At 37.4% G+C, this 13,709-nt stretch overlaps 1 protein-coding gene across 3 annotated transcripts in view; it reads left to right on the forward strand.

The window, feature by feature from the left end:
* Positions 1 to 9,538: 9,538 nt before the first annotated feature.
* LOC140148155 (uncharacterized) overlaps positions 9,539 to 13,709 on the forward strand; it is a 118,187-nt gene continuing 114,016 nt past the window's right edge. For all 3 annotated transcript variants that reach the window (XM_072170016.1, XM_072170015.1, XM_072170017.1), the window contains exons 1-3: positions 9,539 to 9,811; positions 12,211 to 12,283; positions 13,048 to 13,158. In XM_072170016.1, coding sequence (XP_072026117.1) covers positions 9,672 to 9,811; positions 12,211 to 12,283; positions 13,048 to 13,158 — 324 coding nt within the window. In that variant the 5' untranslated portion in view covers positions 9,539 to 9,671. The remainder of the gene's footprint in view (positions 9,812 to 12,210; positions 12,284 to 13,047; positions 13,159 to 13,709) is intronic.

Raw genomic sequence — 13,709 nt, forward strand, 5'->3', positions numbered from 1 at the left:
TGTCCTTCTGATATCAAATAATTTTGCTTTTTTGAAATTCGCGATATAATACAAAATTGTGACGTGGTATATCGAAAGCAGACACTTTTGGGCAGGATCGTAAATGTAGAAATAGCCAGAAAACTACCCGGGTGATATTTTCTCCATTTGTGTTTTTGCAAATTTGTGATATTAAATGTTCAAAATATTGTCTGATGGTTTCAGACTAGAATAAAACTGGCATCTTGTATTTTTCAGGCATTTTTCAAGGTCTTTCCTACTCTCAACATTGTCAATAATATTTTAAAAGCCCGATATCTCAATTTCCAATTTTATAATACCATAACTTACGAACTCAATATCTCCGCTTAGTAATGTCCTATTACATTGGGGAAAATGGCATTGTGGAGCAAAATATCTCTATATTTAAAAGGGCATTTCGTGATCCACAGCCTCATCCCCCACTTTTCTCAAAAAAGTTGAGATTTTATATCACTGGAATACTCTGGCTACATAATGTTTATGTACAAAATATTTCTTGCAGATTAATTCGTTTCCAAAGATATCGCGAAATTTGAACTTCGTTCTGGTGTAACCAGAACGAAATTACAACGTATTGTCTATGGAGCAGTGTAATACACATAATCATGCATAACTCGCAAAAGCAAAATCGGAATCAACTGAAATTTTGGGAATATGCTTTTTTCGTGGATATGTACTGAAAAATGTCATAAAAAGAGGATGCTAGGATCACGAAATACTCCTTTAAGATATGTAAAAACCCACTTTTAATCTCTGTCTTCATTGATGACCTGGGTGATGAGTGTGAAAACCAATACAGATGATTCACCTTATTTTTACATCTAGAGACAGCCCTGAAGCCGTTACTTCTAGCCTGAACAGAGACCTGGAGAAAACGAGGATCTGGGCAGACAGATGGAAGGTGATCTTCGAGCCGTGGAAATGTATGTAAATGACAATATCAAGATAGAGGAATACAACCAAACTAGATCTTCTGTTTGGTGCCATCAAACTGGCTAAGAAGGAGGAGCTGGAGATCCTGGGAATAGTAGCAAGCTAACCTGGACAAACACATTTCTAACGTCTCATCTAGAGCAGGATAGGAGCTGGGCGCTATGAGGAGAGTTGCAAACGAACTTGATGTCAGAGGCAGAGCAACCGATTACAAGGCTCAAGTTCGCAGTATGGTGGATATAAATACCCTTCAAATCACAGGCGTGAGCGAAGAGGAAACAAATACAGAGCTGAACATCACATTTCTCCATCAAAGAAGATACGTTGCTGCATCAACAATCCTCTACGAAATGAACACCAGCTTATGGCCACAAGGTACTGTTACCAAAGCTCTTTGTAGTCAGAAGAGTTACCCGCTCCAGCTTTTCCATGCCTTGTCATGTTCTCACGTACCACAGAACCAATTTCTAGAACCATATCTACAGCTATCTACTGGAAGGACCTTCATCCACTCTGCAGCTCGCGTTTGGAATAGCCTACCAGATGGAGTTGCCGGAGACATATCTGACAATGGCGCATCATCCTTCAAGAGCAGAGTGCATAAGCATCTGATTTCACGTGTCTGGAGCTTTACTGTACCCCCAGGACTCATTCACTCTTTACTGCTGTATACCACTGATTGGACCATGTGGTTGTCTTTTAAGGACCTGGGTGCCTATATAAGTTCGTGGCCTTGTCACTCCTCATTTCATTACAAAGAACCCAATTGAAAACCCAATGGGGTTCTTTGTAGAACCAAAAACGTTCTGTAGCCAAGAAAAAGGGTCTTTGTAGAACCTTAAGCTTGAAGAACCTTTAAGGAATCTTAAAGAAAGAACCCTCAAAGGTTCTAAGTAGACCAGAAAAAAATGTTCTTCATCCAAGGAAATGATTTTTTAGTACCAAAAAGGGTTAACACTACGTTTTACTGTTTTTAAACTTTGTGATGAGTCCCTGAATGAATGAATTAGAATGTCCCCAGGCCTATTTAAATCTTTATGGTTCTTTATAGAACTTTTAAGGTTCTTTTAGAACCTTATTACTGCTTAGGGTTCTGCATACAGGACAAAAAAAGGTTCTAAGTTGAACCTTTTTTTCTGAGAGTGTAGACTGTCCCAAAAAGATCTTTTTCAGTGTTAAAACACTCGGGTGGCAAATAATTTAACAAAATTGGTAAAAGTGATCATAGGGTATTTTAAAACTGTACCGTAAACTTTATCTAATTTTTTTTACCCAAAGGCCTGAATGTATCAACTAGAACTATAAACTTAATTTACTTCAATCGGTAGTTTAGAATAAAAGATATGCTTCAGCAAACAAAGGGGTCAACAATTTACTTGTGGATATTTTATGGTCATCATGCACAGAGACATCTCAGAAAGGCATTGATTAGACGTGCTGTAACTTCTTAATTTAAAAAAATCATGATTAAAGGCCTATTCAGTGATTTGCTCATCCGGACGATCGTAAAAATCATCAAAATTCAGATTTTGGTACCTTTGTCATTGTCATAGATGTGCTAACAAAGCCTGCAAGTGGTTCAGCTGAAAGCCGTGTATTTAAGACAAAATAAGACATTTTACACGAATCTGTAATTTAGATACTGACAGGAGAGTATCTAAATAAGCTACATGTATTTGAATGAGGCTTCAACTTTGTCAGTACTGCTGTTTTCTTCGTTTTTTGCCAAATTTTTCATTTCAAAAATACCAAATGACAATTTTTATGACTTATCCTTCACTTTTAAACAATTTATAAACAATTTAATTTTTTTACACTTGCGCTGGGATCACTGAATGGGTCTTTAATTATGATTATTAATCAAGTAATCTAAATAATTATAATAATTAGATGAGAATTTGGGAGCCCCCCCACCTAAAAAAAAAACCCAACTCATTTTGGAAGAAAGGAAGGAATGAATCACAAATTTGACTTTTTAATAGTTTTGATTTGATTTAAAAGGGCATTTCGTGATCCACAGCTTCATCCCCCACTTTTCTCAAAAAAAGTTGAGATTTTTATATCACTGGAATACTCTGGCTACATAATGTTTATGTACAAAATATTTCTTGCAGATTAATTCGTTTAGCAAAGATATCGCGAAATTTGAATTTCGTTCTGGTGCACCACATGTTACCGCTGAATGGTCTGATGGTAGGCCATGGATGATTGAGATCTTAGCTGCAAATGACTCTGCGACCCGAGATATTATTAAGTCGAGCGTGTGTCCTTTCTTATGTGTACTGCCAACTACATGTTGAAAAAGTCCAGCCGACTGTAGAATGTCAAGCATACGCTTAGCATCACGGTCGTTTTCATCATCCATGTGGTGATTGAAATCACCCGCGAATAAAACTTTACACTGGACGATGGACATCATCTCAAGAACTGTAGAGAACTCACTCAAGAATGTCGCACTACTGGCTTTATTCTTCTTGGATTTGGGTGGTCGGTAGAATGTCAGAAGACGAAATGATTGTTGCATCTTTGAAGATATTGTTAAGTCCATGAGTTCAAAAGAAGAGAAGGTGCCCGGAGAAGGTGGGCGTTTGATTAACAGATACTTCGAAGCCTTTCCGAAGAATTACACAAATACCACCTCCAGTACGATCTTTTCTTGGGTCTTGATAAACTTGATAGTTAGGAAGCGTGTTGCCTATGTCGGCAAGCGAAAGATGGTCACGCGAGTCTCCCGTCAACCAACTCTCTGTGATTGCTAAAATGTCCAGTTTGTGCATGATTATTAAGTCACAGATGGAAACTGACTTGCCACGGCGCTTCATAGATCGTGCATTCCACACACCAAAACGCGTTTTTGGAGCGTTCTCAGATTTGTCGGTGCCACCAGGGATAAGAGGGATTTCCACAAGATGTTGTTGTCTTGGATATGTGACGCTATACTCAGCAGGCATGATTTGTGATGACGCGGGACAAACTCTATTGTTTGTGATGACCTGGATACGTCGACCTTTTCTTCCACCACGACATCCACGCTTTGTCAGTTTGGCTATATTGAGTTCTTTCAACCGAGACCAAGTGGTATGGTCAATACGAGTATAATAAAGTTTATCGCACTTTTGTTTCATATCCAACAGGGAATCCCTGCTATAACATAGCTTTGGTTTCATGATTATGTAAATACAACAAATACGACGATGGCATAAGTTCAATTGTTTACACGAACAAATTCAATGTACAGTAAACGCTATGTAGTTCAATCCATACGGAAAATCACGACGAAAATAGTTGAAATGTCACTATCAGAGCAATTTATAAACAAAATCTCTGTCTTTAGATGTACGACAAAGTAGGGCCAGGGGGGTGACACTAAATTCACGGCTTTTATTTAGCCACGCAAACCTTTGGAAATTTTGTTGGCTTGCTCTCAACAAAGTGAGGCAAGGTATCGATCGGTTATGAATAATTCACATCAACTCTTACTCAGCCCGTGTGATTGAGGTCACCACATAAAGGTGTCGTAAGTTTAGCGAATCGAACCTGTTGAAGATAGTAAAAAGCGCCCCCAAGCAAGGTTAGACCGGGCGGAAGTGGGTCAACTACTATGATCCCATCAGGCCACAGTGATTTGTTTCTGCAAGAAAGTCTTTTAATTTGATAATGGAATGTCTTGTTGATATAGTAATGTCGAAATTGAGACTAACTATCGATAATACAAAGGAAATATACGACAAGCATAAGATATGAAATATAGTGAGTATTTGAAGTCAAAAAAAATCACGTGACCTTCCAAAATGGCACCCGCGGCAATAGTTTTTGCCATGTGCTTCCTCCCTGTGGAAAAGTATCCCGAAAAATATCAATCTGCACTAATACACTTATTGGTGTAGCCTGCCAGTATGAATTATTGTTGAAAAGTAGAAAAGCACCGTAATTTTGACATTTAATTGTATACCGCCACTAATAATCCAAAAATCCGATCTTTATTCATCACGTCTATTGGCTCATTTTATTACATTGAACTATGATAGGCACTTCAACATCGATGATAACCAGCGTACACCACAAGACCCCAGAAAAAAAAATCATAGGCTCACGTCAAGCCGTCTGTATGTACCTGTCTTCAATCATATAATAGATTGATAACAATACCGTTCTTTCAAGAGACTAATCTTACAGGTGCATGAGTGATTAGCATTTCTTTGACATCTATGGTTCAATGCATCGGTAGGTCCTACTGCATGAACGTGAGTGCGGGCGATATAGTCAAAGTTGTATTCATCTATTGTTATGGTAGTTAATCCGATTTAAGTACGTCACTTCGCCAGCGTGCCTATAAACGTATTCTGTTAGGGAGTAGCCTACATTAAACAATTACAATTTCAAACTTTGTGATTGGCAATAGGCCCCTACCGGTATGCAAAAAGTATGCATGGGTGACACCCAGGAGCGATTATAGTATTTGTTTCCTAGCTACATCATATTTTGATTGTTTCCGTTTGCCATAATTTAACACAGAATAAAAGCAAAACTCACTGAAAAATAACATTTGCTGAAAATCAACTAAGTTTAGGGAGTGTTCAGAAATACTTTGGTGGGGACAATATATTTTTCGTGTTACAATTTTTTAACCCCCTATCCCTCTTCGTGAACCCAAAACTTTGTTGACCCCCGGTCTCACAAGTTAATGGACCTAAAACTGTTATGACCCCACCGTCATATTAAGTACAAAACTATTTCCCCCCCCCCCAACCTGTACCATTGTACATCAAACGATAGAGGAAATACTATTATTAAATAATACTAAAACTTGTATTCATGTCAGTGTTGTGAGTCGGTAAATTACCGCTTAATTTACATGGTAATTTACCGCCATCTTAATTTACCGTAGTAAAATAGGGTAATTTTTTTTAAATTAAAACTTCAAATAATATTGTTTTTGTTTGTCTGTTTTAGATGACAATTACAGTTTCATGCAAAAGAGTTATGCAAATACTTTAAAATGTACGTTCGGCAATCGGCACATAGGCCTACGCGTCATGGCCTACTCTGCCTGGCAAAGCTAATCTGGTCGGAATGTGCATAATAATTATGTTTCGTTCGGTAGCCGATACAAACGGCAACTACTCTGTCCCTTGATCAAACGTCTATTATATTAACGCCCTCTAGCCAGGTCAGACCATCATTTTAATAACAATATGCTATTAACATATGAATTGGACACATGCAAATTACGAAGTGTCACATCCTGATTTAATAATCCTTGGTAGGGCCTACTTACAGTTCATATGAATACATAAAAGTTGTAGAAGAACTAAAAAATCATGTAAAATTCAACAAATTTGTCAGAGCTCGATGAAAGTTCGTGCAGCCTGCTGAGGGCGCCACCAAAAAAAAAAAAAAAAAAAAAAAAAAAAAAAAAAAAAAAAAAAAAAAAGTGTAGGAATACACATAATCATGTATAACTCGCAAACGCAAAATCGGAATCAACTGAAATTTTGGGAATATGCTTTTTCGTGGATATGTACTGAAAAATGTCATAAAAAGAGGATGCTAGGATCACGAAATACTCCTTTAAATCTAGACATTCTATTCAGGATTGGCCTGATTTTTTCAATTTTCAATTATTCACCAGATAAAAGTAAATGTTAGCCCTTTTGTTGGTTGAAGAATAATTTTTGTTCTGGACAAATCGACCACCCACTGAAGTGGAATATAAATTTAAAATAATTATTAATCGTCTTTATACAAACAGTTTTAAAAATATTTAAAATTATTTACCATCCTAGTGTTAAAATCCTTTTTTGGGACACCCGGGGCACACCGACACCGCCTGGCTAATAATTATTTGGTGCAGAAGGGACACTAAAATGAATACACGGGATCGATACACGTGAATTGCTATGCACGATTTTGATATCAGACGAAAATCTTCTGATACCGGGTTAGAAAATGATGAATATCTCCCGTCATGATTTTTTTCTCAAGAAACCAGATTTGGTCTCATAAACTTGGAAATACGTGTTGAACAGATATGATAGTCGCTAGAATGCGCTTTGAAAATTGGCCGTGCGCTTTGAACTCAAAATTTGACCATTTTATATTGCGTTGGTCCTGTTATGGACTACAGCGTGCAGCTGTACTCACTGTAGGCAGTATAAAAGTCGATGACCATTGACCTCAATGGGGTATACAAGCTTAATCACGCACAACCAAGATCGATTACCCGGCTATTGTGAGTAGCCTTAGTTATGTCCCTCGACTAATTATTAGTTTAAAAGAGCTTTAAAGGTTTGAACCAAATGGCTAATCGTGGCTGTGGATTTAAACTACCATGGCGATTCCTGCCATGAAGATATAGGGTCGAAGACACTGTGCGGGGGACACCCTATATATTCTTATTATTTTGAGATAGGCCTATGACTTTTTTGCTGCTACCTAAAATTTTAAGAATTTTAAAGCGCATATGACTCGATTTTTTTTTCTAGCTACAGCTCAATGAATGTACACACTTGTTCAGGTTAAACGGTATGTAAATCAGTAAAGAATTATGCTTGGAGTTTAGAAGAATACGTTTAAAATCGTTTTAAACGTAAATACATTTAAATTGAATTGTTATTTTACCTATAGCTACAGCTCGATGAAATCCACAGCTGGCTCACTGATGTCAAGTTAAACAGCATTATATTAATATGTTAATTAAAAAAATTATACAGAAAGAATATGGTTGGAGTTATTTTATTAAACCGCTCTATGAAAGTAAAATTTTTAATATTTGGTCAATTTTTGGAAATACGGGCCAAAAACATGCATTTTTAGGGCGTTTTTTTTCTGCTGGATTGGGGAGCAGTTCAAGTTTGGTTGTCAGTCTTGTCATGTCACGGTGCCGATCGAGATAAATTTGTGTTTATTTGTTGTCTTGTTTAACACTTTGGTGGTAAACTGTTCTCTCTTTCTGAATAAAGAAAACTTTAGTTGCCCCGGTCAGTGGCTACCGGTGTTTTGACAGCCGGGGAAATCTCCATCTATCAATCAGGCACCTGCTATAAAATCAATGTATCGACTTTCAATCAATTATCCGTTGCTACGAACGCATAGTACTGATATTTGACGTTCATTTGATGATGTAAATACAAAATGATAATGTAGATCTATACAAAATGCACAACAAAAGGCTTAAATTTATTTTCAATATTAGTTGTTAACATTTTCAAATCGTATGTTTGATGTAAAATGGAATTCACATTCCAATTTTTAAATATAACCCAATAATGTATACAGCTATTTCTGGTAAGTTTTCTTCAAGTGACCGTTATTAAATTATGAAGCCACTCTGAAGATAAGACGAAATTTGCCGAATTCGGAAGTTTAGCCTGTTTGAGAACTGACAACTCTGACAGTGACAAGTAAAATTGCACATAGAGTTGAGAAATAAGGTGCAGTAGGTGCCCTCAAAACTTTTTGAAGACCGCTAAAACGCGGACAGGGGTACCGGTATGTTTTGTTGTACGGAAACTTGTTTCTGTTTGTTGTGATTCTTGACTGTGGTTAGACTCGCTTGCCAGTCCTATATACGCCGTACCTATGTATATTCGCCACTTGCACGGTTCCGCCATTATGCACTATATGCGGGGAGAGCCTCGAACTGGCAGCATACATGAAAGGAAGAATTACGTAACCTTACACAGAATGTTATATGACTGGTTCAATTCCCATTCATGTATGCTGCCAGTTCGAGGCTCTCCCCGCACATAGTGCATAATGGCGGAACCGTGCAAGTGGCGAATTGAGGACTGGCTTACGCCATTTTGGATGTCAATGGGAAATACACACTTAACGATTTATGCCGGTTAGAAACTTGAAAAAAATCTTTAAAATTTCATCAATGTATATAAAAGTGGTACCAACCGTATTGTGCTTGCTAATTTAAGACTCGGTTGAAACAAAATTAAGGATCGAAAGCATTTTAGTGTCCAAAAGGCAAAATTATCGTCAAAGTTCTGCGAAATCGGCACCCTTGCGAAGGGTTCAGAATTGAATCGGGAACGAAAATATCCGATCTTTGCGATCAAAAACACAAAATTACAACTTTAAACATTGGCAAAAGACATTATTACCAAACAATACAGAATAGAAAATTTGACATCATTTTCTCAAAATATTGAAAAATTTGCTCACTAGACATCGAAAACGTACGCAATCCAATTCCCGTTCAAACGCGTGGGAAACTGAAAGTGCGATAATCGTGACTAACTGTGGTGCTAGTTCGTAGTTCACCACGTAAACTTGTATGGCTCAAAATTCGGACCGCTCGATGGACAGATAGTATCAGTTTGTGAATGAGGACATCGTATAAGTTCCTTGTACTAGCTAGTACGAAAATTTATTGCTAAAGGTTGTGTCGTAGAAAACCCACATTTATTTTAGATGCATGCTTGTACATGTAGATAGAATTCTACAGTATTTCTGTAGTAGGGCTGGTAACTTGTTTATCAATTATCTTCTTTCCGTAAGTTTTACTTCTGCCTTCAACTCGATGTAATATTTATGATATTTTATTTCTTTTTTATTTGTAGGTATAAAGATATACAATTGATTGGACAAAAAAGAAATATGCACCATATAGATCTTCCGTCTTACTTATAATGTCTGTCTTCCATCAAATCCGTCCAATTTGATAACATAATCACCATCCGTCCAAATTGAGATTTGCTGTCAAGATGGCGTCAGTTGAACTGTACAAGGTAGCAAACTCAGAGAAGATCAAGCACCTGGAGGAGGAGTTAGCCAAGGCGCTGACAGATCTGCAGAATGATGTTGAGGAGAACGAGACACTTGGTGGCGCTTCTCGGGTGGCAAGGTGACAGTGACCTATTTGTAATAAAAAGTGAACATTGCATTCTTAATGCTGAGTGCACACTAAATGATATTTGTCTCATTGTCGCAAGGTGGAAATACATTTTCTAATTCTATGTGCAACTTCTTTTAGTTACACCCAACCAGCAAGCATATATATTAGTTGTGTTTATACTGGTCATGGCAAGTTTGGCAACCTATGAGGGAGTAAGAGAAAAGACCCCAGGTGTAGTCATCCACTAACAAACGCAAACTTGCTCTGGCTCGGACCATGACACACCTATAATTTGAGACAGAATTAAAAAGACTATTTTGCGTATGACGTCCTGTCAACCAGACAGAAAATGCCATACTGCGCAGGTCAGCAACCAATCACATGTACCAGCACCACACCTTTGCTCTGATGTCAGACGCAAACTAGTCTTTGTAGTTTTGTCTTTGATTATACCCACCAAATTTGAGGGGCATGCGACCTGTCAGTTCCGAGAAAAAGGGTGGACAGACTCACAGACAGACATAGTGTATTATTATATAGATGTAAAAACCAAAACCAACTAGACTTAGCTGTGGTCTAAGACCACGAACACAGCCGTGTTGTGACCCCTAATGACCTTTAACCCCAAAATATATGAAAACGCCCATAGACATTGGCTAATGTCAATGCATGGGTGCACGTGGCACCACTTTGCTATGTTATTTGTGGCAGAAGGGGCATTTTGAAGGTTTTTCGTCTCCGACCGGAAGTGACCCCTTAATGACCTTTGACCCCAAATAAAAAATACCACATATGAATTGGGTAACCACAGTTCATGTGTGAACATACCGTTACTGTCCTATGTTTTTCTTAGCAAATAAAAAATTTGAAGTTTTTTCGTTTTATACGGAAGTGACCCCTTAATGACCTTTGACCCCAAATCTGTGAGGACCCCATAGACACTGGGTAATAACAATGCATGTGTGCAAGTGGTGTCACTGTCCGGCGTAATTTGTGGGAGAAGAAGCATTTTAAATTTATTTCGTTTTATACCTGAAGTGGCCCCTTAATGACCTTTGACCCTAAATATAAAAATACCACATATACACAGGGTAACTACAATTTATGTGTGAACATACCGTTACTCTCCTATGTTTTTCTTAGCAAATAAAAATTTTTGAAAGTTTTTCGTTTTATACCGGAAGTGACCCCTTAATGACCTTTGACCCCAAATCTGTGAGGACCCCATAGACACTGGGTAATAACAATGCATGTGTGCAAGTGGTGTCACTGTCCGGCGTAATTTGTGGGAGAAGAAGCATTTTAAATTTATTTCGTTTTATACCGAAGTGGCCCCTTAATGACCTTTGACCCTAAATATAAAAATACCACATATACACAGGGTAACTACAATTTATGTGTGAACATACCGTTACTCTCCTATGTTTTTCTTAGCAAATAAAATTTTTTGAAAGTTTTTCGTTTTATACCAGAAGTGACCCCTTAATGACCTTTGACCCCAAATCTGTGAGGACCCTATAGACACTGGATAATAACAATGCAAGTGTGCAAGTGGTGTCACTGTCCTCGTAATCTGTGAGAGAAGAAGCATTTTTAGTTGAAATCACATTTTTGACCCCTATGACCCCTACGTGACCTTTGACCCCACAAGTTTCATATGACATGCAGGGGCATGGTCAATGATGGTTGTGACCAAGTTAGGTCAAAATCGGTGTAAGCATGTAAGTGTAACGTCACGGCTGTGTAATGAAGTACATGTGGAGAGAGTGAGCTGATTCTATTATCCACTATGCATCCCGTAAACAGATGCATCAGTAGGGTTGTAGATCAAATTATTTCCTATTTTGTGTGACAAACCCAGAAATATTACTCACGGCTTGAGCTTTTGCCATCTTGGCTGATGGCTTGATCACAAGTGTCTGTTGTGATCTGGTCCGCTGTGTTTCCCGCAGAGGTTGGATACTATCAACCGCGACGACGGGGCTTATTCTCTCAGTCACGTATATGATCCACTGCTAAAACCAACTTTCAACCCTGGGAGTGAGAGTGCATCCAACCTCCAGCGGAAACGCAGTGGACCAGATCACAACAGACACTTGTGATCAAGCCATCAGCCAAGATAGCGAAAGCTCAAGCCGTGAGTAATATTTCTGGGTTTGTCACACAAAATAAGAAATAATGCACTATGCATGTAAACATTTTAGTGCTTTGAGATTTTTGGTTATAGTGAAGGTGATCAAATAGAGAAATAATAATATACTAATGTTACCAGTGTCGTCTTCAATCATATCCGTACGTATGGTAAATTAAGTGTATACCATGTACATGTTGTCAGATTTTTTGTCAATGATTGAACCTGAATAACATTTTAATATATCTTCCATGTTTTTTATTTCACTTTTTTTCAGTTCTGTGGCTCTTCCAAAAAGTATTGAACATTTTCGTAAACAAAGAGAACAAATTATCAAAAGATCAATACAGGTAAGCACATGCATGTTGATGGTATGAATAAATACAAACAATGAGTTCAGTGGAATGACAAGTGTGACCTTTTTAGTCTTATCTAGCCAAAAGTCCATTTACTGCAGAAGTCAGAAGTGTCTATTTTGAGTTTCAAAACCATCACTAACTAAAGGAATAGTTATTCTTGTGGGAGGTTTATATTATGTCTATTTTGAGTTTGAAACCATTAGATCTACTTGTGTGAGGCATTCATTATGTTTACTATGAAAAAGTTCTTCTTGTGGGAGGCTTTTATGTTTTTGAAATTTATAAAGTTACTTTTGACACTCAAATGTTCTCTAGTTAACTACTTATCAACCAACTGCCTGGTCTCATCCACAATTTATCAGCCCATGGGTTAACTCTGTGAAAAAATGTTATCCCATACACAGAGAAGTTACTGTAAAGTGTGCTGAGGCTTGTGGATCAACGTCTAGGCGTTGTGCCTGTCAAAGCGTGGCGCACTATAAATCACTGCTTTTTTTTTTTTTTTTTTTTTTTTTTTTTATTCATTGGTAGGACACCAGCGCTGTCACTTTCCAAGACTTATTTCACCTTTTTTATGATGAACACCCCATTTTAATTTACTCTTGTGAAGGTGACTTGGGAATAGTTCCTTGAACTGTGTTTCTTCTCTTTGCTTACAAACAAGCAAACTGATGTATCAATTAACCTGTTTCTTGCTGCTGAGTTTAAGATTGTTAACTGCAACATTCTTGAAATGATGTTGTGCATGTGTGCAGGTGAGTGAAGCCAAACCAATCATTGTCCAATCTGAAGTGATGAAAGAAGAAGTAGAAGCCTGTGTGAAGAGAGAATACACCACTGAAAGTCTTCCACTACTACTACATCAGGTATGGTAAACCAATTATACTTGTAAGTTGGTCCAAGTACAACCGTAAGCTCTCTATTCAAGCACAAATCCAGCCAAGGTTCTATGTCTACATAATATCCATAATATTTATTAAAAACAAAGCATGGAGGAATTATCTTTGGCAATTTGTATCAGTTTCTTTTGACAGCTAAAAAGATTTGCAAGTCGTAGCAAATTGAGTGGAAAAAGTGAGAAAGGAAACCATGATAAATATGTTCTTAATGAAGAGATAAAGACTTACATACATTTAGGCCTACAGTTTATGTTAATGGTACTATCAATGATCTCATAAAGGAGTAAATTATTGACCTCAAAGTGAAGGAAAAGTCAATAAAATAGTTGTTGAGTTTTTCCTTAAATGAAAAAAGTGGCAGAAAACAGAATGTGTTCAAAAATATGAAGCTCCATTTAGTTTTGTGCATCCTGCAAAATCAACTAAAATGTATACTTTTACTCATATTAAGCCATATTTAGTCTTATTATTTGCAGGGTATGTAAGTACCCCTATTCTCTTTCAAATCTGATTTTCAA

This window comes from Amphiura filiformis, chromosome 3 (assembly GCF_039555335.1).
Source record: "Amphiura filiformis chromosome 3, Afil_fr2py, whole genome shotgun sequence".
NCBI classification, from domain to species: Eukaryota; Metazoa; Echinodermata; class Ophiuroidea; order Amphilepidida; family Amphiuridae; genus Amphiura; species Amphiura filiformis.